Source organism: Suncus etruscus, chromosome 5 (assembly GCF_024139225.1).
Source record: "Suncus etruscus isolate mSunEtr1 chromosome 5, mSunEtr1.pri.cur, whole genome shotgun sequence".
Taxonomy (NCBI): domain Eukaryota; kingdom Metazoa; phylum Chordata; class Mammalia; order Eulipotyphla; family Soricidae; genus Suncus; species Suncus etruscus.
In genome coordinates, this window is record NC_064852.1 from 23,943,893 (window position 1) to 23,971,242 (window position 27,350).

General features: G+C 39.1%; 1 protein-coding gene across 1 annotated transcript in view; it reads right to left on the minus strand.

The window, feature by feature from the left end:
- The window catches only part of RAB27A (RAB27A, member RAS oncogene family), a 34,459-nt gene that overhangs the window by 5,739 nt on the left and 1,370 nt on the right, over positions 1-27,350 (minus strand). Inside the window, exons 2-4 of the mRNA XM_049773716.1 lie at positions 22,351-22,436; positions 19,164-19,267; positions 11,707-11,830 (exon numbers count right to left, since the gene is read on the minus strand). Of these exons, the coding sequence (XP_049629673.1) occupies positions 11,707-11,830; positions 19,164-19,267; positions 22,351-22,436 (314 nt within the window). The remainder of the gene's footprint in view (positions 1-11,706; positions 11,831-19,163; positions 19,268-22,350; positions 22,437-27,350) is intronic.

Below are 27,350 nucleotides of genomic sequence, written 5' to 3' on the forward strand. Positions count from 1 at the left end.
AAGATGGCATTTGTTCCAGAACTTAAAAATATTTTAAATATATTGACATCTCTTTGGAATTATGTTGGCTAAATCTCAAAGCAGGGGACAGAGGCATAATGGAATGAACTGAGTATACCCCCAAAGAATAGCCACACACAAACCCCAAAAACAAACCAGAAATTCACCCCATAAGAAATGTGACTAGGGCCCGGAGAGATAGCACAGCGGTGTTTGCCTTGCAAGCAGCCGATCCAGGACCAAAGGTGGTTGGTTCGAATCCCGGTGTCCCATATGGTCCCCCATGCCTGCCAGGAGCTATTTCTGAGCAGACAGCCAGGAGTAACCCCTGAGCATCGCCGGGTGTGGCCCAAAAACCAAAAAAAAAAAAAAAAAAAAAAGAAATGTGACTAAATCATGGAAATCCTAGGGATTAGAAGCAGTAAATTTCAAAATAGCCCACAAGTTGATTTAGCCCGTATTAAAGCTGTTCCATAGTGGAACCTGGGACCAAGCTTCCCTGAATCAGGGATACTTACTTGAATCCATCCCCTAAAAGTAATCCATACTGAAAAGCACTGGCTTCCCTTTAGTCCTACTAAATCCTTCATTCATCAGATAACCTCACTCTATGCTGGAAGAAAATGGATCCAAAGTTGATCATCTTAAATATTTAATTGGCATAGTCATTATAAATTAAATAGCCATTAAGTCACCCATATTTTAATATGGGTAGGTATAATATTAACAAGGCAGAGTTTACACTTGTAATCCAAATTCAAGTGCCAGACACCTAGCCTTTAATTAAGAGTTTATTTTTTGTCATTGATGAATTACCAGGTCAATCAGGAGACAAGATGGAAATCTTAAAATCTTGAAACTAATATTCAGATTTAGGAATTACATGCATGTTCTTTTGTACAAAAGGCTTAATACATACGAAATGCTGGAAAGATAGCACAGCTGGTAGGGCATTTACTTTCTACATGGCTGATCAGAGTTTGATTCCTGGTAACCTAGAAAGTGTCACAAACCTTCAGCACAGAGCCAGGAGTAAGCCCTTAATACTTCCACATGTTGCCCCAAAACAAACACAAAAAGGAATACATGCATGCTTTGTTCTCTCAACTTTTCAAGCAGTCAAATGTGAATTAAATGAGAGACTGGCTGGGGATGTGGTTCAAAAGCAGAACACATGTCTCATAAGTGTGAGGACCTGGGTTCAACCATCAACCCTGAAAAAGAAAAACAAAGAAAAAGACTTCCCTGGGTTGGAGAGTGCTTTATGGCCTAAGCTAAGCACAAGCTGTACATGCAAAAGGATCAAGTTTGAGCCCTTACACACCATCTCTGAGCACTGCTGGGAGCAATCCCAAACACAGAAACAGGAGTTGGCATCCCTATAGAACCACTGAATGTGGCTGCAAGACAACAACAAAAAGCTACGCCTTCCATACAGTATTTCTTAATTCCTTTCACTTCCTGTCGTATCATTAAAGCATATCTATAAATAATATGTGCCTTTTGAATTTCAATATGAGTTTGAACAGTAGACTATTCAATTTGTTCTAAGGACCCAGGAAGTCTAGTGGGTAAAGTTAGTAATATATTTAATTTCCAAATCTTGGTTGACTTGGTACTGGGGTCAATCTCTGTGGTGCTCAGTGACAACATAGTGTCAGGGATCATTGGTATGCAAAGCATGTGCTCAGATCACTGCGTTATCTCTCTGGCACCAAGTCATTTTTTTTGCTTGTTTTTAAATTTTCTATCACACCATAATTTACCAAGTTGTTCATAACACAGTTGTTTCAGGCATTAAATGTTCCAACACCAATCTTACTACCAGTGTAACATTCCTCTATCATGTCCCTAGTATTCTACCCACTAGCCCAACCTTAGAAGACACACAATAATTTATTTCATATTGTTTATTACAAAGGCAAATGGGTTGATCAAAACTTAGATCAATAAACCAATTTGTATTTAACTGTTATATCCCACAGTGGTGTTACAGAATTTATTATCAGGATTTACTGGGCTGGTTGGTGCTAGCTAAATCCCCGACATTTATTTTTCTTCTAAGGCACTGCTTTTATTTTTTTAGTTTTATGTTATTTTATTTTATTTTTATTTATTTCCCAACATTTTAATGTGTTTTCTAATAAGTCATTTCAACATTTTTTATCTGAACCATTCTTTTAGGATGGTGCAGAGTAGAAAATAGAATAATAAAAATAAAAGTCTTGGGACCGAAGAGATAGCACAGAGTTGTTTGCCTGGCAAGCAGCTGTCCCAGGACCAAAGGTGGTTGGTTCAAATCCCGGAGTCCCATATGGTCCCCCGTGCCTACCAGGAGCTATTCCTGAGCAGTCAGGAGTAACCCCTGAGCACCCTGGGTGTGGCCCAAAAACCAAATAAACAAATAAATAAATAAAAGTCTTAGCAAATAATAGTGTCCAGCAAATGTTCTTTAGTAGAATAAGGGGTATTTTTCTCTTTTGTAAAAATAATATTCTTCTTTTCCTAATTAAGGCCAGCCAAAAATATATAAATCATTAATCATAGAATGCATGCTATTGTTCCTTTATCCACATGGTGGCGCTAAGGCAGCATTACCAGAAGACATATCCACAAACCGTTGGGGGAAAAAAAATCCTATACTGCTAATCTTGAAATCAATGGCAATGTAAAACAGATAGAACATCAATGACACTGTGTTTAAATTTTTTCATTTAAATTTTAAAATTAAAGTGAACAAAATAATAAACTGCTTCAAATCAATGATAGGGCATTATCATTTACAGTTTTTCACCAAGATTTCCAATTTTAGAATCCACATCCAGCTGGTTTCTTTTTTATTTCAATCAAGCTAGAAGATTACAGATACTAGTTTGAGGTTAACAGGCTTGAAGACAAGTGTGTCTGATAGTTGTGTCAAGCAATCCTATTTGAATCACAGATAAGAGATACCTTATCTCATCTAGTTCACACTAGACAAGAGACCCAGTTGTGCCAAGTGACAGAATACTAGACTTGGTCTGGATTAATATTAGTTATGGTATACATAATTTTATAGCACCATAATTTGGAATACTATAGATTTGAAAAACTATATGAAAACTCAAACAACTAAAATTTGATCATCCATATGATATAGAAATTCCACTTCTCAGCACGTACACAAAGGGCCTAAAAATACCATTCTGAAAGATATTTGTGTTCCTATGGTCATTTTAGCACTATTCACAATAACCAAGTATCCAAGAATACATGATAAAGAAACTAAGCTACATTTACACAATGGAATATTACTAGGCTCTAAGAAAAGATGAAATCACTCAATTTGCCCCTATATGAATGGAAGTAGAGGGTTACCATGCTGAATGCAATCTATCAGAAAGAGATGGACAGGTACAGAATAAATGTTTTGAACTCTACCTTCATAGCAGACACTTTTTGGGGGGGGGGGGGGTTCGGGCCACATCCGTTGGGTGCTCAGGGGTTACTCCTGGCTAAGGGCTCAGAAATTGCCCCTGGCTTGGGGGACCATATGGGACGCCGGGGGATCGGGATCGAACCGCAGTCCTTCCTTGGCTAGTGCTTGCAAGGCAGATGCCTTACCTCTAGCGCCACCTCGCCGGCCCAATACCAGACACTCTTGATCACTTTGCTCACCAGTAGTCAATCGTTTTAGTGGGAAGAAAAGTCATCTATCATTCACTGTGATTTCTTTGCCACTATATAAAATATATCAAACTTTCCTCAATTTTACCATTTTCTCAATTTCCTTCAACACTGAATCAAAACCAAAAGGCTTGTAAAGACCCACGTTCTTCCTCATGCACAAATCAGAATGTGGTAGGGTAACTGGACTTACCACTTAGTCATATTATAGTACTCAGCTCTCCACTTATATATGGTGTCCCTTAAATATCCATCCAAGTACGTGTCCACTCTCAGAGTGTGTAAGAAGTAGTCTTTCCATAGGACAGGTTTTCCATTGATAGATTTATTTCCCTTGTCTAAGCATGGCACAGTAGGACAACTGCTTCAAATTCTGTGCAGAAATGGTTTTGTCTGACTACAATGTCAAGGAAATTAGCTGATAGCATGCACACAGATGATAGTAACTGAACATATGCATAAGGAAGGTTTTTCAAAGATTGTGTTCAACCCACAGAAGTCTGAGAACCAGAATTATACATTTGGGGATCCATTCCAAACCTACTGAATGAGAAAACTGAGGGCTCATCACTTAATTGATTCTTACACACACTTAAACTTGGCTCAAGATTTATCATCTAAGAGGTCTGTTGCAAATGCTACATTCTGTTTTCTCTTTCATATACTTGTCACAAACTTTAGTTTTAAAAATTAGGGGCTGGAGAGATAGCATGGAGGTAAGGCATTTGCCTTGCATGCAGAAGGTCGTTGGTTCAAATCCCAGCATCCCATATGGTCCCCTGAGCCTGCCAGGAGGGATTTCTGAGCATAGAGCCAGGAGGAACCCCTGAGCGCTGCCGGGTGTGACCCCAAAACAAACAAACAAACAAATTGGGTGGGGAGAATTTGGGAATTTGGGGGCCACACCCAACAATACTCATGGGCTATTCCTAGCTCTATGCTCAAGAGTGACCTTTGGCACTGCACAGAACCACAATTGCGAGGCAAGCACATTACTTCCGGCACTATCTCTTTGCCCACTGTTTCCACAATAATGAACTATCAGACTTTTGATTTGTCATACTTTTGACAAGTGTGAATATACCTCTGCTTCACTCTCTTTCCTGGTTTCATTGATTCAACTATCTAATATAACATTTTGGAATTTACTGTTTTTTATTTGCTTATAAAACTTTGCTTACCAGCATAGAAAGTAGAAGGCCAGCCCCCCACACATATACACACACAAAATTAGGGCCAGAGAGATAGTACAGTAGTAGGGTGTTTGCCTTGAATGTAGTCTACCCAGGAAAGACAGTGGTTTGATTCCCAGCATCCCATATAGTCCCCTGCCAGGAGCGATTTCTGAGCACAGAGCCAGGAGTATCCCTGGACACTGCCAGTGTGACCCCCCCACCAAAAAAAAAGAAACCTAAAAATCAAAAAAAGAAAGTAGAAGACCTAGACTGTGGGAACTAGGAAAGATGCAAAGCATAAAAGTTTCAATTTCTTGACATAGTACCAAGGGAATGAAATAGACAGATTAGCAGCGGAGATCTCTTTGTGACTCAGAAGAGACATTTTCACACCCAGGTTAGTGTGCCAGAGAAGAGCATGGCTGCTCCACTTGACTCTGCTGCTGCGCATTTCTTCCAGTCAATGAGCTACACCACAACACATTAAAAAAAATCATACTGCAACAGTAACAATGGAAAGTAATGCAGAACCCCACCATGCTTAGTGCAGAAAATGATAGTATCAGCCAGTATCAGTCACCTATATTGATTCTCTGATAACAACTTTAAAGAGGAAATGTTAAGGATGTTCAAAGCATTAAAAAAAAATGGAACAGACAGCCAAAAGACTCAAGAGGATATGAAAGTAAAAATAAGAAGACTGGGGGCCGGGCGGTGGCGCTAGAGGTAAGGTGCCTGCCTTGCCTGCGCTAGCCTAGGACGGACCGCGGTTCGATCCCCCGGCGTCCCATATGGTCCCCCAAGCCAGGAGCGACTTCTGAGCCAGGAGTAACCCCTGAGTGTCAAATGGGTGTGGCCCAAAAACCAAAAAAAAAAAAAGAAGACTTCAAACAGAAATGACAGAACTGAAAAACTTGGTAGGTAAAATGAAAAACTCACTGGAATGCCTCACCACAGAGTAACAGCTGTTGACAGCAGAATCAGTGAGGTTGAAGATGAGCTGTGAAAACCTCCAGAAAACAACAGATGATAGATAAGAGTCTTAAAATAAATAAACAGAAGATGGAAAAAAAGCTCAAAATAAATTAACAGATAACAACAGACCACTGGAATAAATTCAACAGGAACAATATAATAATCATTGGGGTCCCAGAGAGCCAGGAAGAAAATCCCCATGAAATCAACAGTCAAAGATATCATTGTTGATACATTCTTCCAGAGCAGAAAGTATATACACTTACGTCCTGGATGTCTGAAGAGTACCACCTGAAAAAGGCTCAAATAAAAACACCCCAAAGCATTCCTAGTCACAATGATGAAAACCAAAAATAGAGATGAAATATTGAAAGCAGCTAGATCAAAAAAGGAAATTACATTTCATAGCAAGAAGCATCCAAAAGATTAACAGCAGATTTATCATGAGCAACCCTTCAGGACTGAAGGCATATGAAATACAATGAAGTACAATGAAAAAGCTCAACTAAAATGAATGCCTCATCAAGAATACTTCACCTAGCCAAATCAACCATTCAGATTTGAAGGAAGAAAACACAGCTTTAGGGATAAACAACAGCTCAGGAACTTTACAGACTAAAAGAAAATTAAGCTAATACAAATTGCACAAACATACCATATTTCTACAAACAGATGACACAAAATTCCATGACAATAATCTCTCCCAATGTCAATGGACAAAATACATAATTAAGAGTCACAGAATGGGGGCCAGACAAATAGCATGGAGGTAAGGCATTTGCCTTGCATGCAGAAGGTTGGTAGTTCGAATCCTGGCATCCCATATGGTCCCCTGAACCTGCCAGGAGCGATTTCTGAGCATAGACCCAGGAATAACCCCTGAGCACTGCCGGGTGTGACCCCAAAAACAAAACAAAAACAAACAAAAAAGAATCAAAAACTGGTATCCCAGATTTTGCTGCAGAATCTCAGATTTTGTTGCATGCAAGAAACACATTTGAATAGTTAGAGCAAAACATACCCAAAGTCAAAGGCTGGAAGAAAATCCTTCAAGCAAACAACTCCCTTAAAAAGACTGAGGTGGCCATACTAATTTTAGTATGCATATATAGGGCTTTTCATTCTCAAAAAGTTGAATACACATTTTTCTCCAATGCACATGGGACATTCATTCTCCAAGATACACCACAGCTGGACCACAAAACATATCTCCATAAAATCCATACAATTAGGGAGATAGAAATTGTGTCGACTATCTTCTCAGACCATGTTGTACTGAAAATAGAAGTGAATTACAAACAAAAATAGAGAAATAATTTTAACATCTGGGAATTAAACAGCTCACTACTAAACAACCAGTGGGTCAGAGAAGTAAAAAGATTCCTGGAAACAAATGACAAAGGGAACACAAATTAATAGAATTGATGGGACACAGAGAAAGTGGTATTAAGAGGAAAATTTATAGCTTTGTAAGCATTCATATTGAAGGAAAAAAGATCCTTCATAAATAACCACACAGCTTAAGAAATTGGAAAAGGACCAACAAAATAAGCCAAAAAACATATAAGAGGAAGGAAAAAACAAAACAGTAAAAATTAATGAACTGGAAAGCCCCCCAAAAACAATATAAAAGATCAATAAAAGCAACAATTGATTCTTGAAAAAATAAACAAGATCCATAAAGCATTAACTAGGCATACAAAGAGAGAAAACCCTGATAAGATGTATCAGAAATGAAAAGGGATGTCACAACAGACACTACAGAGCTTTAAAAAATAATCAGAGATTAGTTTGAGAATCTTTATGCTACAAAACAAGAAAATTTGGAAAAAAATAAATACATTCTTGGACTCCTATACCTCCTAAGGTTGAAACAAGATGAGTTGGAATACCTAAACAGATCTATCACTATTAAAGAAATTGAAATGGTTATCAAAAGTCTTCCCAAAAACAAAAGTCCAGGTCTAGATGGATTCACTAGTGAATTTCTTTCAAACCCTTAAAGAGGACCTACTGCCAATCCTTTCCAGGCTCTTTCAGAAAATTGAAGTAACAGAAATACTCCCAAGCAGTTTCTATGAAGCTAACATTATGCTGATACTAAAAGCAGATACACTATAAAAAAAGAGAATTACAAGCCAATATCTTTGATGAACAGAGATGCAAAGACTCTCAGCAAAATAGTAGCAAAGAGAATACAACAGCTCATCAAAAGGTCATATACCATCACCAAGTAGGATTCATCCCAGAGATGCAAAAATAGCTTAACCTACACATAATCAACATAATCAACATAAATACACCATATCAATAAAATAAAATATCATAGGATTGTATCAATAGGTGAGGATAAAGCTTTTGACAAGATCCAAGTATTGAATCCATACTTAGTATAAATATTTGGTAACAATACTTGGATCTTGTCAAATGCTTTCCATCTTCCCATTCCAACAAGATGGGAATTAAAGGAATTTTCTGCATATAGTCAAAGCATTTTTCCATAAGCCTGTGTCAAACATTATACTCAATGGAGGAAAGCTAAAAGCTTTTCTTCTAAGATATGGCCCAAGATTAGGTTGCCTATTCTCAATACTTCTATTCAATATAGTTCTGGAAGTATTTGCCATATCAATTAGGCAAGAAAACTATATCAAGGGCATCCACATATGAAAGAAAGAAGTCAAGCTATCATTGTTTTCAGATTCAAAAAAAGATACTAGGAACAATAGATTTATATAATAAAGTGGCACACTATAAGATGAATGTGCAACAATCTATGACTTTTCTGTATACAAATAGAGAGAAGAAAGAAATAACAAGTCTCCTCTCCCTCTCCCCTCTCCATTCTCCCTTCTCCTTTCCCTCCTCCTCTCCCCTCTCCTGTCCTCTCTCCTCTTTCCTTTAAGAAAAGAAAAAGAAAAAAAAAAAGAAAGAGATAACAAAAAAGTAATCCCATTCATTCTGAATTGTGCCTCAGAAAATCATGAACCTTGGAACCAACTTAACTAAAAAGGTGAGAGACCAATATAAAGAAAATTGCAAAACACTGTACCAAGAAATAAAAGAAAACACAAGGAAATGGAAACACACATCTCCTGCTCATAGTTTGGGAGAATTAACATCATTAAAATGGCAATACTTCCCCAAATAGTAGTTTTTGGTTTCTGGTTTGTTTTTGTTTTGGGGTCATAATCAGCAGTGCTCAGGGGTTATAGTATTCTCTGTAGCATTTGATCCCTCCCTCTCTATCCTCATTAATTTACAGGAGAGCCTCTTGGGGCAGGAGCAGACACATCAGAATCTTGGCCTTTGGGCTTTGTCTGCCTCCCCCTCAGAAGTACCTTAGGCACCATTCAAAACCACAGCATAGCTTTTTAAGGATACCAATGCCCAGCCCACCATCCAGCTTTATAACACCCACGCAGTTCAGCTTGATCAAGCATACTTTCCAGATTTCTCTTTCCAGTTAGGGGGGAACTGGAAAGGGGTTTCGGGTGAGTTGGAGGCAGGAAGTGGTCACTAACATGTTGCAGATCTCACCCCTGTGTCAGCTGCTGGCTTTGTTCTTGCCAGAAAACTGCAACCAGACCCACACCTGCTCCCCCTTTCCCCATCCTCCTCCAACTCTTCTAGCTCTTTAGCCAGTTGTGGGGGTATTGCTCTATGACAAAGAGCCCTGACCTCTATCTGTCACACAGATCATCAGGGTGTGAGATAAGGACTGGGAGTCTGTCATAGTGCACCTCAGCTGGCTCCTGACCTCTTCCACTCTACATCCATCTTCCTTTCACTTTCCACTGCTGTCCTACAGATATCAGCTTCAGCATCAATGCAAATGATTCAGCATCAATGCAAATAAGGTTTTTAACCAGCTCCACCATTGCATAGGGACATAATCCTGTAACAAATATTTTTACCTGTCAGTGGGTTTCTTCAGTTGAACCCCAACTCATGACCACTCCAGACCAATTAAGTCAGGTACTTCAAAATGAGGCCCAGAAACATATTTGAACCTCAACCAGCAGTTCTGGGAATCATTACACCTGGATATGTACTCAAGGTGAAGTGATACAGTAGTATATACAATAAGAGATGGAATTGGGGCCTCACACATGTAAATCATGTGTTCAGTCCAAATGCATTTGTAAAGCTCATTAGGTATTTTTAACATGATTCAACAACTTTCCATTAGATTGAAAATCTCCATAACCCACTCTAATTCTTGACAAAGTAATCCAGAAGAGTTGATGGAAAGCATCTACCCCAACTCAACCCTCCAACACCTCATGATTTAGAAGTAAAGATTTCAAATATTATTCTGCTGTATTAAATGTATTGCCTCTATTTTACTTCTTCTTTATATAAAAAAAATATCTAGTACCTCTTCATATTAAAACCCACGGTAGTTTCCATGTCTCTAGCTTTTCTTCTCATAAACATAATTCTCATCTCACACATAATATCCCTCCATCTTTCAGGTTTCCAGGAATTGCCTGTCTCCTGACTCAAAGTGGAGCTCAAAGAGCTTCACACTTTGGTTTCTTCCTCCATGATCAAGCTTTCTCTCTTCCCTTCTTCTGATGTGAGTCATATCTTTCAGTGCTTTCTAAGCAAACCCCTAGTTGTACTAGAAAAACAAAACAAAACAAAGCATTGGTCACACAAGGAACAAAGATGGACTTCCACTGACCTCATTTTGCCTATCCACCAAGACTGCCAAGTTGACAATATCCCTTACATCCTACTCCCCACCACACCATCTCTCCTACCAACATCCTTCTCAATCCACCAACTACATGCAGAAGAAAGCACAAGTCATATATATAGGTTATAAACTGTATTGCATATTTGAATAATACCTAAGAGAATAGAACTTAAAAGTTATCACAAAAATTTTTAATTATGTATAATGATGGGGAGAGATTGTGTACACTGTACAGTATTGGGGATCAAACCAGGATTGATATTATGCAAGGCAATTACCTAAATCCCTATCCTATATCTCCTGCTCTGGTGATGAATGATAAATAGACTGAATTAATGTGGTATCTATTTACAACATAAGTAGTCAATCATTATTTCATAAACCTAAAAAGAATATGTCAATTATATTTCAGTTACTTTTAAAAAAAAGAGATGCTTCTGAACCTTCTGTAAGCAGTGGCTTTCTCCCTTCTTTCATGTCCAACTAATACTGATGCTATTATAGTACGATTCAAAGAATTCAAGAATAAACACAATACTCTGTTGATTTACTGACACAAAACTACAACCTAAATTAAGGAAGAACTTCACATAGCTCCCTTCACATGGAAATTTTAAGGCTAATAAAAACTCCTATATGCTAGATCTCTCCATAGTAACATATGAACTAGCTTTGAAATTTCCATGAAGAGCAGGGAATTTTCTTAACCTGGGGCTCCTACTTGCTTCTGAAAGAAAGCCAACACAATTAGGATATTTTTCCTAGAACTTCAAATCCTGAAGAACTACAAAGTGAGATTGAAACACAGAAAAAGGGCAACTTCTCAACTTTTTCTAAGGCTTCCATTATTTATAATAATATTAATATGCAAATGGACATTTTAACAGATATTTTATATTGCCCAAGGTATTTTTTGTTTGTTTTTGATTTAGAGATCACACTCAGCAGTGATCAAGGGCAATTTCTGCCTTGTGTTCAGGAGTAATTCCTAGCAATGTCGGGAAACCCTACGTGATGTCAGGTAATTAGAACCAAAGTCGAGGAAAGGGCCTTACCCCCAGTACTATCTTGCCAATTCCTAGACCAGTGTTTTGGATTTTGTATTTGCCTCTTTTGTTATCTACTCATGCACTGATATTTCTAACAGAAATGATCTTATCATATCAATTCACAAAAATTTCTCACCCATATTTCTCTGCAAGTCCTCTGGCGTCCTCCTCTTTTACCACCCTCTGGTCTTCCAGATCACTTTTATTTCCACATAACACTATGTCTGGGTTTTCACAATAGGCATGCATTTGTAGCTGACCTATTAATAAAAAAAAATAGAAGAAACTATTATAAAAATGAAACTGTGAGATCAATATGTAGATATCTTTGTAATTCTAGGGTCCAACTTAGGGCATCCATCACACCACAGACAAGACAGGTGTACAAGACAGGTACACCACTACTGAGCCACGTCACCAGCTCCTAAGTAGAAGATCAATGAAGAATCCACACAAGTGTTTTTAAATGGTAATAGATCCACAAACAGAAAGAAATGGCATAATGCTTTCAAAATCTATAAAATTGAATGAATGGGACAGATGTAAAACTACTTCTTGTCCCTTAGCACCTAAAATGAAATAGTCCCTAGCCCTATAAGTGTACATGTGAGCACTCATACCACACACACAAACACACACAGAGTCAACCAGTCTTTGTTACGAAGACTATTAAAAATATTGAAAGCAGGGCCAGTGAGGTGGCGCTAGAGGTAAGGTGTCTGCCTTGCAAGCGCTAGCCAAGGAAGGACAGGGTTCGATCCCCCAGCGTCCCATATGGTCCCCCCAAGCCATTTCTGAGTGTTTAGCCAGGAGTAACTCCTGAGCATCAAATGGGTGTGGCTGAAAACAAAAACAAAACAAAAACAAAAACAAAACAAAAATATTGAAAATGGTAGGGGTTCAAAGTGATTATGCTAATATGCTAATCTTCTAGCTGCTTTTCATATAGTTTTCCTCCATAATAACGACATTTTTAAAATAAGAATTGTTTTCATAGAAGCTAACCTATTTCTTTCTGAAATGTTATGCATAGTTTTTTTTGTTTTTGTTTTTGTTTGTTTTTTTTTTTGGTTTTTCGGGCCACACCCATTTGATGCTCAGGGGTTACTCCTGGCTAAGCGCTCAGAAATTGCCCCTGGCTTGAGGGGACCAATGGGACACCGGGGGATCTAAACGCGGTCGTGATCTTTCCTTGGCTAGCGCTTGCAAGGCAGACACCTTACCTCTAGCGCCACCTTGCCGGCCCTGCATACTTTTTTTAATCCTATGGTAAAAGACATTCATCTGAAACAAATAAACTAAATATTAAATGAGAAGAGAAATCCTGGAATAATGATTCTGAATCAGAACTAAAAACAATTACAATTCCTGTCCCAACACTGCTATGATTTTCATCTGAAAACCTGTAAACAGACATAGTTTTAGAAAAGCAATAAGATTGGAGCTAGAGCAATAGGGAAGTGACCCAGGACAGACCTGGGTTCAATTCCTGGCATCCCATATGATCTCCCAAGCCAGGAGTGATTTCTGAACACATAGACAGAAGTAACCCCTGAGTGTCATCAGGTGTGGCCCAAAAACCAAAAAATTAAATAAGATAAAATAAAAAGCAATAAGATTAAGGTATGTTTGCTAACTAAAGTAGTTTAATATCCAAAAGACAGGGAATCATCTTTTTCATTATACACCATTATTTAAATTAAACTTAAAAAGCAGGAACCAGAGAGATAGAACCAGAGATAGAACAGGGGTTAATGCACCAAATTGCATAAGGCCAATTGTGGTTCAATTTCCTGCACCTCAAATGATCCTCTAAGCACTGCCAGGTGCTGAACACAGAGCCAAGAGTAAGCCCTGAGTACCTCAACTACCAAAAAAATTAATTAGTAATCAACAATAGAATTTAAAAAAGAAATTACCCCTTAAAAATACTAAAATAGTCCAAATTTCACAATCAGATTTACACCCAAGTTTATGACCTAATATATGTCTTATCATGGTTAACCAGAGAAATGTTGACACTTCAGTTCCTTATTATGAAATCAGATTGATTCTCAGAATTCCAGAATAAAGTCAGCCAGCAGGAACTAAGTACTGACATTGAGCGAATCCTTTATGGAGAATTTTGGGGTACTGACATTTGTCCCTCAAATTCAACAAGGAGCAAGACCCAATTGGGCATTATTACTAATGGAAGCCACATCCTTCTTAACTACAGACTATTATACCCACTGGCCCCCACTCTCTTCAATACCCAACCACAACCTTCCTTTAGGGACTCTCCACCCTTCCTCTAGGTCTTGCTTCTCATTACCACAGTGTGAGACCTCACAGTCTGCAGGGTAGTTTTGTGCCTGTAAATAGTTTATGTCTCCCGAGTCCAGTTGTAGGCCCGAGCAGAAACACAAAATCCACTGGGTGTGTCTTAGGTGGAATCCTGGCTCTGCCATTTACCTGCTATGACTCTGAGGAGATCACTGGCCTTTTCTGTGACTTAATTTTCCCATGTGTACAGGGCAAGAGTGATAGCAATTAATTCAGAGGGTTCAAGTAAGAATTACATTAACCAGGGCCCGGAGAGATAGCACAGCATAGTTTGCCTTGCAAGCAGCCGATCCAGGACCAAAGGTGGTTGGTTCGAATCTCGGTGTCCCATATGGTCCCCCGTGCCTGCCAGGAGCTATTTCTGAGCAACAGCCAGGAGTAACCCTTGAGCATTGCCGGGTATGGCCCAAAAACCAAAAAAAAAAAAAAAAAAAAAAAAAAAAGAATTACAATAACCAGGTAAGATCCATGGACTTTGCATCACCTGGATGTTACTTAGCATCATCCTAATAATGCAAATTCTCAGACCTCACACCATGGCTCAGGAACACTGGGTATGGACCCCCGAAACTGGTTATTCACTTGGTCTGGTTTGGTTTGGGGGACAGAATGCATGAAAGTAGGACACTCTATGTGCAATTGGGAATAGAACCAGGGTCAGATGTATGTAAAGCAAGTGCCCAACTCATTATATAATCTCTCTGAGCCTCTGTTTTAATAAGTTGTATAGGAATCTAGATGTACACCCATACTTGAGAACCACTAGGTTGATATATTATAACATGTAAAATATAAGTATTGTAGTAATAATATTTCATAATGTTCTATTGAGGAATTTAGGAAGTATAATTATAAAGGATTTTCTTTTTATTTCTCTTTTCCAACTACTTGGAAAAAATTTTGATTACGAATATAAAAAGTAAATAAATTATTAAAAAAAATCTCACTAGGGCCCGGAGAGATAGCACAGTGGTGTTTGCCTTGCAAGCAGCCGATCCAGGACCAAAGGTGGTTGGTTCGAATCCCGATGTCCCATATGGTCTCCCGTGCCTGCCAGGAGCTATTTCTGAGCAACAGCCAGGAGTAACCCCTGAGCAATGCCGGGTGTGACCCAAAAACTAAAAAAAAATCTCACTAGAGGCCAGAGAGATAGCATGGAGGTAAAGCATTTGCCTTGCATGCAGAAGGTCAGTGATTCGAATCCTGGCATCCCATATGGTACCCTGAGCCTGCCAGGAGCGACTTCTGAGCATAGAGCCCAGAGTAACCCCTGAGCACAGTCGGGTGTGACCCAAAAACAAAAACAAAAAAATCTCACTAAAGAAAAAGATAGATATATACATAAGTAACTACAATGCAAGGTAGTATGTGATATAGATCATTTAAGTGGTTCAGAGTGTAACTAGAAGAGGAAGGAAAAATTTAAACAAATTAAAGTCCAACTAAGATTATCACAGGAAAAATGATTTCCTGTCAGATTTTAAAAATTAAGTAGAGGGTTGGAGAGATAGCTCAATGGGTAGGAGCACATGCTTTGTCTACAGGAGACAGAGATTCAATCCCTGGTAATAAACCCTAAGAACTACCAGGAGACATCCCTCTTCCAAGCACAGAGCCTGGATTCACCCCAGAGCATCTCTGAGTGTGCCCTAAATAAAAAGAAACAAGACATTAACTCTAATCTTTCTTTTTTAATGTGGGTGGAGGATTTCTTCAGAATAATAAAAGTTATGTACAAAGAATGTACATAGCTTTTGTGTGCAACAAAATTCAAGTTTAGAAATTTAGACCACTTTAAAGTTTCCTTACAAAATATACTACCTGAGCAAGGAATCATTATAAGTATCTTCCTACCACTGGAGAGAAACAAGGGAATATGTTATTTGATTTCTGTCAGAGAAAATTTAGGCCCAGAGGACACAGCACTCTGTCTCAGTCTCGTGTGTGTGTGTGTGTGTGTGTGTGTGTGTGTGTGTGTGTGTTGTGTGTGTGTATGTGTTTAAGGTGGAGAGGGGGGAGTTGGGTCACACCCACAGTATTCAGAGGCCACTTTGGGTTTTTTCTTTTCATTTATTTTTTATTATAACACTGTGATTTACCAAGTTATCCATAGTACAGTTGTTTCAGTTATTAAATATTCCAAAATTAACCCCATGACCAATGTGACTTTCCCTTAATCCTCCACCCCCTTAGCAGGCACAAACACATTTCCTTCATATTGTTGGTTATAACTCAAATGAAAATGGAATTATAAAAATTTAGATCAATAAAAGTCAATTTGTGACAATTAATATGAAGCAGACAGGTAGATAGGAAAGTCTCCACATGGCAATTAATTTTTGTAATAATTAAATTTGTGGAAGGTACCACCACCATCCACACAGTCAATTTGAAGTTGTGCTATAGCCTTAAGGCTACCAGACCCATCTAGTGGACAGAGGAACTAAGGCCTCTCCCATAACAATGAACTCCAAGTCACATTTAGCCTTAAGGTTACCAAACCCATCCTGGGGACAGAGGAACTAAGGCTGAGAAACTCTAGCAGAAACAAAGGCCAGAAAAGGACTGTAAACAAATATACTGCCCCCAGTTCTTCCCAACTGAAAAATATCCCTATAAAAGCCAATCCTGGGGCCAGAGAGATAGTATGGAGGTAAGGCATTTGCCTTGCATGCAGAAGGACAGCGGTTCAAATTCTGGCATCCCATACGGTCCCCGGAGCCTGCCAGGAGCGATTTCTGAGCATAGAGCCAGGAATAACCCCCAAAAACAAACAAAAAAAAAGTCAGTCCTATAAGTCATTCAGGGCTCTCTCACCTTTGTAGAAGCCTTCCCCCTTTCTTATCCTCTCCCTCTTCTTTCTATGTACTTTAGAATAAATGCCTGTTCTTACTTCACTGCTTTTCTTCCCCTGTAATTCTTTCTGTGAGGGAAGGTGACCTGAAAAGTGTGACTTTCCTTTTTTGCAAAGAGCAATTACTCACTCCAGCGTGAATCCACAGCTCCCTGAAAAATCAGGTGGCAGGGATCAATTCTCTCACCAGGAAGACCAAATGGGCATCAGGTGTGGCTTGATGGTCACCTACTGGGACTGGCAGATCTTGAGGTCCCTGTGGTGTTGTGGAGGATCTTGTTACAGATTTTATCACAAAGGCCTCCTAATTGAGGTTAGGTTCAGTCCACTAAGCAATGTCTCTAGCTCTTCCTTCAGTCTCTCAGATTCAAAAAGGTTTTCCTGTGAAGTTATATTCCCTTTTCAGAGAGCACAACAGTAAGCAGGGGCTTTCCCCAGGCTAATCCCCCAGTTAGGTAGTCTAAGGTAACCACTGCCTCTAATACAGTGCTTCTCTATTTTTTGTCATACCCCCTAGGAAGAAGAAAACAATTTTCGCATCCCTTGCACGACTGTAAATAGTATCTTTATTTAAAAAACACTTCTTTTGGGGGGCAGCCACACCCGTTTGATGCTCAGGGGTTACCCCTGGCTAAGCGCTCAGAAATCGCCCCTGGCTTGGGGGGACCATATGGGACACCGGGGGATCGAACCCCGGTCCTTCCTTGGCTAGCGCTTGCAAGGCAGACACCTTACCAACCTCGTAGGCCCCTATTTAAAAAACACTTTCACCTGCAAAACAAAAATATGTAAAATAATTTGAGCTGATTTTTTTGTTTGTTTGTTTGTTTTGTTTTTTAGGCCACATCCATTTGATGATGCTTAGGGGTTACTCCTGGCTAAGCGCTCAGAAATTGCCCCTGGCTTGGGGGGGACCATATGGGACACCGGGGGATTGAACCTCGGTCCTTCCTTGGCTAGCGCTTGCAAGGCAGACACCTTACCTCTAGCGCCACCTCGCTGGCCCCAAGTCTCTAATAATAATTTTTATAAAGTACTAGACATAAGAAGCCCAAAGATTTTTCAGATGATGCAAAGAAGATGATGAGCAGAGATTGCTAATAAGGGACTCGTCATTCAACTGCAAGGAAACTATTAGAGCTCATAAAAGACTTCACAGAATTAAAATCTAAAGTCCCTTTTTTTTTTGTTTTGTTATGTTTTTTTGTTTTTTAGGCCACACCCGATGACACTCAGGCTCACTGTCTTAATCCTAATAAACATCTGATATGCCTGACTCTTCCCAAATGGTGGTTGAAAGGATCAAATAATGTATAAGAAAACTACAATATGTGATACACATTCTTTTTGTTGTTGTTGTTGTTTTTTGGTTTTTGATTTTGGTTTTTGGTTCACACCCGGCAGCTCAGGAGTCACTCTTGGCTCTACGCACAGAAATTGCTCCTGGCAGGCTTGGGGGACCATATGGGATGCCGGGATTTGAACCACTGTCCTTCTGCATGCAAGACAAACGCCTTACCTCCATGCTATCTTTCCGGCCCCAACATTCTTTAAAAGTGGATTTTTTTGTGTGTGTGGTTTTTGGGTCACACCCGGCAGTGCTCAGGGGTTATTCCTGGCTCCAGGCCCAGAAATTGCTCCTGGCAGGCACGGGGGACCATTTGGGACAACGGGATTCAAACTGATGACCTCCTGCATGAAAGGCAAACGCCTTACCTCCATGCTATCTCTCCGGCCCCTAAAAGTGGATTTTTAACTTCAATACTACAGCCAGTTTATAATCCCCAAACACTAATTTTTAAGTAGGTTGGTTTTTGTGTGTGTGTGTTTTGTTTTTGGTCTTTGGGCCCCACCTATTGACACTCCGGTGTTACTCCTGGCTCTGCACTCAGAAATCGCTCCAGGCTTCGAGGACCATATGGGACACCAATGATCGAACCGTGGTCTGTCCTAGGCTAGCATGTGCAAGGCAAACACCTTACTGCTTGCACCACCACTCCAGCCCTAAGTAGGTATTTTTTAATGTGCTTTGATTTTAAAGATTTGGATATTAAGGATTTAACATTACTGCTCTCCCAAATAAATCTCTATGACCATAACAAGCACAACCAATGGGGCAAATTGTACTTTCACACTGTATTTCAGGTCACACTCAATGATGCACAGGAATTTCTCCTGTGCTCAAGAAAGACAGCAACTATATGGAGTTCCAGGAATCGAATTGGGGTCAGTAAGGCAAGTGTGATAGCACACCCACTGTGCTATCCAGTTTAGTTTTACTGTGCCAGAAAGGAATGTTCCAGTTTTTTTTTTTAATCTTTGTATTTCACTCAAAGTCATTTTTCATTAAATAGCACCAACTTCATTTTATGCTGTCAGGATAGAGAGCAGAGCAGAGAAACAATTACACTTACTTATCCAGTTTCTGACATTGAGGAAACTTTGCTCATTGGTCAGATCAAAAAGCAGAAGAAATCCCATAGCATCTCTGAAGAATGCTGTCGTTAAGCTCCGAAACCTAAGGACATAAAAGCAGATCGGTCATTCCCCAAACATGAAGCCATCAACAATGTTCTCAGTTCATTAGTAATTATCCATGAAAGAATGTGTTACTCTCAATGAAGAAAAGGCCTCTGCATTCCTATGTTCATCACAGCACTATTCACAATAGCCAAAATCTGGAAATAACCCAAGTGCCTGAAAACAGATGAGTAGATAAAGAAACTTTGGAACATCTACACCAGTGGTCCTCAAACTATGGCCCCCGGGCCACATATTGTATTTGTATCTGTTTTGTTTCTTCATTGCAAAATAAGATATATGCAGTGTGCATAAGAATTCATTCATAAGTTTTGTTTTTACTATACTTAGACCCTACAATGGTCTGATGGACAGTGAACTGGCCCCCTGTTTAAAAAGTTTGAGGACCCCTGATCTACACAATGAAATGCAGCTGTTAGGAAAAATGAAGTCATAAAATTTTCTTGTATAGAGATGGATTTAGAGAGGATTATGCTGAGTGAAATGAGTCAGAAGGAGAGGATAGACATAGACATAGAATGATGATCACACTCATTTGTGGGATATTAAAAAATAATTATGGTAATAGTATTCAGAGACAATAGAGACGAGGACAAGAAGGACCTGTCCGTGGAAGGAGGCTTGTCACGAACAGTAGAGGGATGCAGTGAGGGCAGAGAAGAACCACTCTGACAAGTTGGAAATGACCACTCTGGACAAGAATTGGGTGCTGAAAGGAAATAAAGTAATAGGCATGATACCCCTTTAGTAACAACATTGCAAACCACAGTGTTAAAAAAGGAAGAGGGAGAAAGAAGAAGGGAGAGGAAGGTGAGAGATAAGGAGGAGGAAGAGGAGGGAGGGAAGAGCAAGAGGCGGGAGGAGAAGAAGAAAGAAGAGAAGGAGGAGGAGGAGGAAGAGGAGGCGGAAGAGGAGGAGGAGGAGGAGAAGAAGATGAAGAAGAAGGAGGAGGAAGAGGAGGAGGGAGGAGGGGAGGAAAGAGAAGGAAGGGAGAAGAGGTGGGAGGAGGAGGAGGAAGAGGTGGAATGTTTGCTGAGAAACAGGGAGGAGGTGGGAGGGAAACTGGGGTCATTGTTGGTTCGAACTGTGAACTGGTGAAGAGTGTTGTGAACTGTATGACTGAAACTCAATATGAACAACTTCGCAATTGTCAAAACGAAAACTATTATGAACAATCCTGTAACCAGTATTTAAAGTAATTAATTTTTAAAAAAGAAGATGTTATTCTTTCTAATAATGTCATACTGTAATATGTATCCTGTAGTAAATTAGGTTACTAAAATAGATACTTTTAACACTAGACTCTGTAGATGACCAATAATATTGGATATCTGACAAAATATAGAAATTAGGTATTTAGAGCAAGAAAGATGTTTGAAAATATATCTAGACTTTATAAAACTGCAATTACCAAAATTTATACTTGGAATTTTTTTTTGAAAATAAAAACCAACCTCCAAGTTTCTTTAAAGTTTAAACAAATTAGCAAGGTATTCCAAAAGTGTTTAAAGCAGATATAATTTATGAGTCAAGCATTAACATAGCATGTGATTCGAAAGCCCAGTCTGGTGGACAAAAATGACAAAAATTAGCTCATGATTCTCTTCTTAGCCAAGAGTTTCATTATCAGATTAAGAGTTAAATAGGCCAGAAGTAATGATCCTGGTTGTGTATGTTTGTGGCATCCTGATAAAGCTTGGTTTGATTTGCACTACAATGTAGCCCACAACATTTTTTTTTTAATCTTATTCTCTACAAAAACATCTGAACTCCAATAACTATTTCTTCGGCCTTCCAGCAGTAGTATTGACTCTGTTCCTATTTTTCCTCAGCAATTTTTCTTCCAAGGTGAATCCTGTAACCCCTAGCTCCCTCATTCCAACAGTTTCCTCATACTTTGCCTTTATACAAAGCCAGGAACTAAAAGGTATAGGGTCCAGGAAAAAAAATACATCAAAATACTGGTATAAACTTGTCACCTACTATAGTAAGCTTTCTCATCTATTCCTAATCAAGGTTTTTACTAAAAAGAGTCCTTGTCTTTTTTAAATCAAAGACATCAATATATTTCTTTGAAATAATTAGTGGACCAGAAAGAGAAGTGATAGACGGTATACATGAAATAAGGTTGATCAAAATTTTGCAACTGTTGAAACTGGAGAATGGAGCTTCAGTTCTTATACTGACCTCTCTGCTTTTGTATGTGTTTCAATGTTTCCATAGCAAATAGTGAATAAATAAAATCCTTCAAGGAAACTGTGGCTTATAAGAATAACATTACATCATGATTTCATGTGACTTGCTTTGGTCAAATAATTCCTGATTGTGAGTCAATACCAGTAGACTTTCCACCAGATTTCAACAACTAAGTAAGAACAGAGCATACAATTCCACAGACTTCTTTTTGGCTGAGTGGACAGCAAAAGTAGACAGAGAAAGTTGTCAGGAGAAACAGTTTACAAAAGAAGAAAGGGGGCTGAGAGATAGCACAACCAACAAGGCCTTGCACACAGCCAAATCTGGGTTCAATCCCCAGCATCCATGTGGTGCCCTCCATGAGTAATTCTTGAGTGCAGAGCCAGGAATAATTCCTGAGCATCATCTGGTGTGGAATAAAAACAGAAGAAAAAAAGAGAGAAAGAGAAAGAAGAAGATGTTCTGTTTTGAAAGGATCCAGTTTTCCTTTGATGGATCTAGGATAGAACAAAGTCACCATTATCATTTCAACTGATAAAATTCCTGCTAATCTGGCAGCTATCTTATCCAGGTGCAAAGCAACTAATCAGCTGAGTTTTTCTTGCTCTGGGCACTGTGTTAAAAGTATAAATGTCTGGGCCAGAGGATAACACAACAGGGCAGGACATTTGTCTTGCATGGGCTGACCCAGGTTTGATTTTGAGCATCCCATATGGTCTACTGAACATGCCAGGAGTGATTTCTGAATGTAGAGTCAAGAGTAACCTCTGATCACCACCATGTATGGCCCCAAAACAAAACATAACCAAAAAAAACAAGTCCTCTACTCTACCTGGGAAGAAAATGTAACTGAAGGTCTCATACCTCTCCTGTCCTGCCGTGTCCCAGAGCTGCAAGTGGATTCTCTGGCCTCTCCCAATGGCTCCCTCTGGCCCATTGGCTCTGTACACCTAAGATCACAGAATAAAAAAGAGAAAAAGAACTTCTGAGTCCAGTGTATTCTTCTTACTTTCACATTCAGTAGCACCCCACTAAGAAATAGCACCCCAGTAGGAAAATGCTTGGCCGAGATCAGGTTAGTCCCCCAACCTCGGCACAAGCAGTCCAGGTCTTTCCCTTACAGAAAATAATTTCAGGAAAAGGCAAAATAGTGAAGCAAAACAATTTGTATTGAAACTTGTGTTCAGTACAAAATATGTGTGCAAGAGAGAACACAAGCATCTTCAGAGTAGAAATCGTCAAGCAAAAAAAACAGAGAAACGAGCAAGTGAGCCACCAGAAACAAATTAATTTACAAATAATAATTCATTAGAAATACTATCACCCCACTAAGCATCTTTAAAGAAAATCCATTTGGGGCTGGAGAGATAGCATGAAGGTAAGGCATTTGCCTTTCATGCAGAAGGTCATTGGTTTGAATACCAGCATCCCATATGATCCCCCGAGCCTGCCAGGAGCGATTTCTGAGCATAGAGCCAGAAGTAATCCCTGGGGCCGGTGAGGTGGCACTAGAGGTAAGGTGTCTGCCTTGCAAGCACTAGCCAAGGAAGGACCGCGGTTCGATTCCCCAGCGTCCCATATGGTCACACCAAGCCAGGGGCAATTTCTGAGCACTTAGCCAGGAGTAACCCCTGAGCATCAAACAGGTGTGGCCGGAAAAAAAAAAAGGGTTAATCCCTGAGCACTGCCGAGTGTGACCCAAAAACTAAACAAAATCCATTTGAAATACAACCTTATTTGTATTGTATTCCAAGTGTCTGCCATTGGATAATATAATTTGTACTCCTGGTGTATAGTTTTATAAATATATTATGAAATATGTTACTCATAATTTGCATTAAAGATAATAATCCCTTTCCTTAAAATATCTTCATAAGAAAAAAAGAAAAAAAATCTTCATAAGTGTCAACAAATAGCATTGTTTTGTGCCTTTTCCACATCCTAGCTACAAAAAATTATTCCCACTAAATAATTTTCTAGGAAGCACCTCTCTAATGACCAAGAAAGAACAACTAAAAATCTCTTCCTCCACTGAAATAATAGAAACATTGACAAATTTGTCAAAATAAACTTTTTTAGAAGTCTGGAAATTAACAAAGGCTTGCAGCATTCCAAAATATGTTTGTTTGTTTGTTTTGGTTTTTGGGCCACACCCGGCGGTGCTCAGGGGTTACTCCTGGTTGTCTGCTCAGAAATAGCTCCTCGCAGGCACGGGGGACCATATGGGACACCGGGATTCGAACCAACCACCTTTGGTCCTGAATCGGCTGCTTGCAAGGCAAACACCACTGTGCTATCTCTCCGGACCCCCAAAATATGTTTATTCAAGAGTGGGATGGCTGAATATTTGGGGAATAAAAGTAAACTATGAGTTTTAGGTATTTTGGGTTTTAGTTTGTTTAGTTTTAAGTTTTTGTTACTTTGACTTTGAGAACACTTCAGGGTGCTCAGGACTGACTTTTGAATCTGTGCTTAGAGCAAGGTTTAGGAACTCTATGGGGTGCTGGGACTGGAACTCAGGTTGGCTACATACAAAGCAAACACCATTCCCACCGTACTATTATTGCCACAGTCCCAGATTTGTATTGTTTTAAACTGGTTTTATTCTTCCTTTCCATCCCCAGTTCCAATTAAGGTAGCCTCAAAAACCATCAAATTCACAAGGATAAATGAAAACAACTGGCCTGACAATTACTGTAGACAGTAAAAGTAAAACTGATTTGAAGGTGCCGGAAAGATAGGTGCCTGGAAAATGCCTGGTTTTTGTTTAGAACATTCAGGTTTGGGGCAAAACCAAAGAGCTAGAGCATATGTTTCATGTGCAGAGGCCCCATGTTTGATTTTCTGCACTACATGCTCCCCCTAGAACCTTTGGAGTGACCCTGTTAACTTCCAGTACTGCTTGCAAGATTCTACTCTCCAGAAAACAAAAAATCATTCTGGACCAATTATTTAACATACAGCTACCAGAGACAGCAATTGGTACCAAGAAAACTTTAAAAAATATGTTCCCAAGAGATAATACATAGGTTAAAGTGCTTGTCTTGCTCATGGCTGGCCCCCATTCAATCTGTGACACTGCATATTGTTCCCCCAAGCACCTCCAGGAGTGATCACTGAGCAGAGCAAGCAAAGTGACCACAAAGTTGGGAGTGAGTCCTGAGCACAACCAGTTGTGATACACATCCCCAATAAATAAATAATAAGTAAATGAAAATAAATGATTAGGTAATACAATGTCCATGAAGAGATTTAAAAAACTCAAAAATATTCCTTGAAAAGAGAGAGAGAGAGAGAGAGAGAGAGAGAGAGAGAGAGAGAGAGAGAGAGAGAGAGAGAGAGAGAGAGAGAGAGAGAGAGAGAGAAGAAAATGTCTTCTGTAGAGGCAGGCAGGGGGAGAGAAAGGTAGGCATGAAACTGGGGACATTGGTGGTTGGAAAATAAGCACTCGTGAAAGGATGGGTGCTGAATGTTATGTGACTGAAACTGGATCATGATCAACTTTGTAACTGTGTATCTTAAGGTCATTTAATTAAAATTTTATTTAAAAAATTGTCTTGAAATCTCCATATAGGACTATATAGAAAAGCGAGGATTTTCTCAAGAAGAAAGTGAAATGTTGAGGCAGTTAGTAACTATTAATTATAACTGTCTCTAAGAGCATTAAGATTATGTATTAAGATGCATATGCTCCAGGGGCTGGAGAGATAGTATAGAGGTAAGCTGTTTGCCTTTCATGCAGAAGGACGGTGGTTTGAATCCCGGCATCCCATTTGGTCCCCCCACCCTGCCAGGAGCGATTTCTGAGCATAGAGCCAGGAGTAACCCCTGAGCACTGCCAGGTGTGACCCCCCCAAAAAATGCATATGCTCTGAAGTGTGCATGTGTGCAAGTACATTCAGTATCCATCACGAAAAGCTGAAAGGCCTACCATTTCAGTGAATCTAAGAAATCACTCTGCCCACCCATTAAATGGCCATTAAATTCACTGAACAGACATGTCAGATGCTATGTACAAAAAAAGAACATAGACTTTACAGAATTATCTCTGGACTGTGACTAAAGAAATAGTATCAACAATAAAACAGCAACAACAAGAAACCCTGGGATAGGAGAGAAATCTAGATTTTCAGAGTTTCTATATTATATTTTAAAATTTCTGGTTTCAAAATGATTTATGAGACATCAAAAAAACCTAGAAAGTATGACCCATAGTTGGTAGGGATGGGGGAGGGGTATGACAATTAATAGAAACCATTCCCAAGAAAGCCCAGATATTGAATTTACTAGACAAAGATTTTAAATCAACTATTCTAAGTATGTTTAAGTAGTGGTGCAGCAATAGGGCATTTGCCTTGCATGCGGCTAACCTAGGACAGACCCAGGTTCAATCCCCTGGCCTCCCATATGGTCCCCCAGGCTAGGAGGGATTTCTGAGAACATATCCAGGAATAATCCCTGAGCATCACTGGGTATAGCCCAAAAACAAAAACAAAAAAAAAGAAAGAAAAAGAAAAAAAAACTAATGAAAATCATACCTAAAAGAAAATTATAAAGAGGGGCCAGAGCGATAGCACAGTGGGTAGGGCATTTTTGCCTTGCATGCAGCTGACCTAGGTTCAATTCCATATGGTCCCATATGATTCATTCCACATGATCACCTGAGTCTCCCAGGAGTGATTTCTGAGTGCAGAGCCAGCATTAACCCCTGAAAGCTGCCAGGTGTGACCCCCCCCCACAAAAAAGGGAGTGGGAGAAAAATCATAAAGAAAAATTTAAGAATAATTTAATTTATTGAGAGAATATTAAATAGAAATTCTGAAGTTGAAAAGTACAATATAGTCATTTCAAAAGATATAAAAAAGCATTTAACATATTTGAACTTTTTATTGTAACAACGATGATATGTAAGTAAATGGGGGGGTGGGAATCATAAGTAAACAAAATTTAAATAGCTCGACTATCATTACAATGTGAATGAATGAGGGAAGTAGGAAGCCTGTCTAGAGTATAGGTGGGGGGTGGGCGGGGAGGAGGGAGATTTGGGACATTGGTGATGGGAATGTTGCACTGGTGATGGGGGATGTTCTTTACATGACTGAAACCCAAGTAGAATCATATTTGTAATCAAGGTGTTTAAATAGAAATATAAAATAATTTGAATAGCTCAAATATAGTCAACAAATTCAAAGTAAAGGAGAAGATAAACTGCATTATTTAAAAAACACAGCTTATATTTAATGGTGAATGTCTGATAGTTTTCCCTCAAAGATCAAAAACAAGGATGTCCTCTCACTTCTAGTCAACATTTAACTGGAGACTTTTGCCAGGGAAATTAGGCAATATGAAGAAATAAAATATATAGGAAGATGTTGGAGAGATAGTAACAGCAGATAGAGTGCTTGCCTTTCACACAGCTATCCCCATTTAATCTCTAATATCCTATATGATACCCTGAATCTTGCTATGAGTGGTCACTGAACACAGAACCAAGAGTAAGCCCTGAGTACCACAGGGTATTGCCCCCCCAAAAAAAGAAAAAAAGGAAGAAGTACAATAAAAGATAATGTGATATTTTATGGGACATAAGAATAATACTTAAGGAATAAATTCAGAGAGAAAGAGAAGTTAATAGAACAAATATACAAGTTCAAATAAAGTCCAGTATATAAGACCAACTTACAATAGAAACTTTATTTCTATCTACTGGCAATAAGCAACTCTAAATTAAGAAAGCTACTGAACTATAAACTTGAGTACATTTTGTTATATTAATTATATCTATTATTAAAGCTATTTTTGAAACTATCAATTCTATCAGTGAAGAATTATGTGGACATATGCTTCACAATGCTATGATAAAA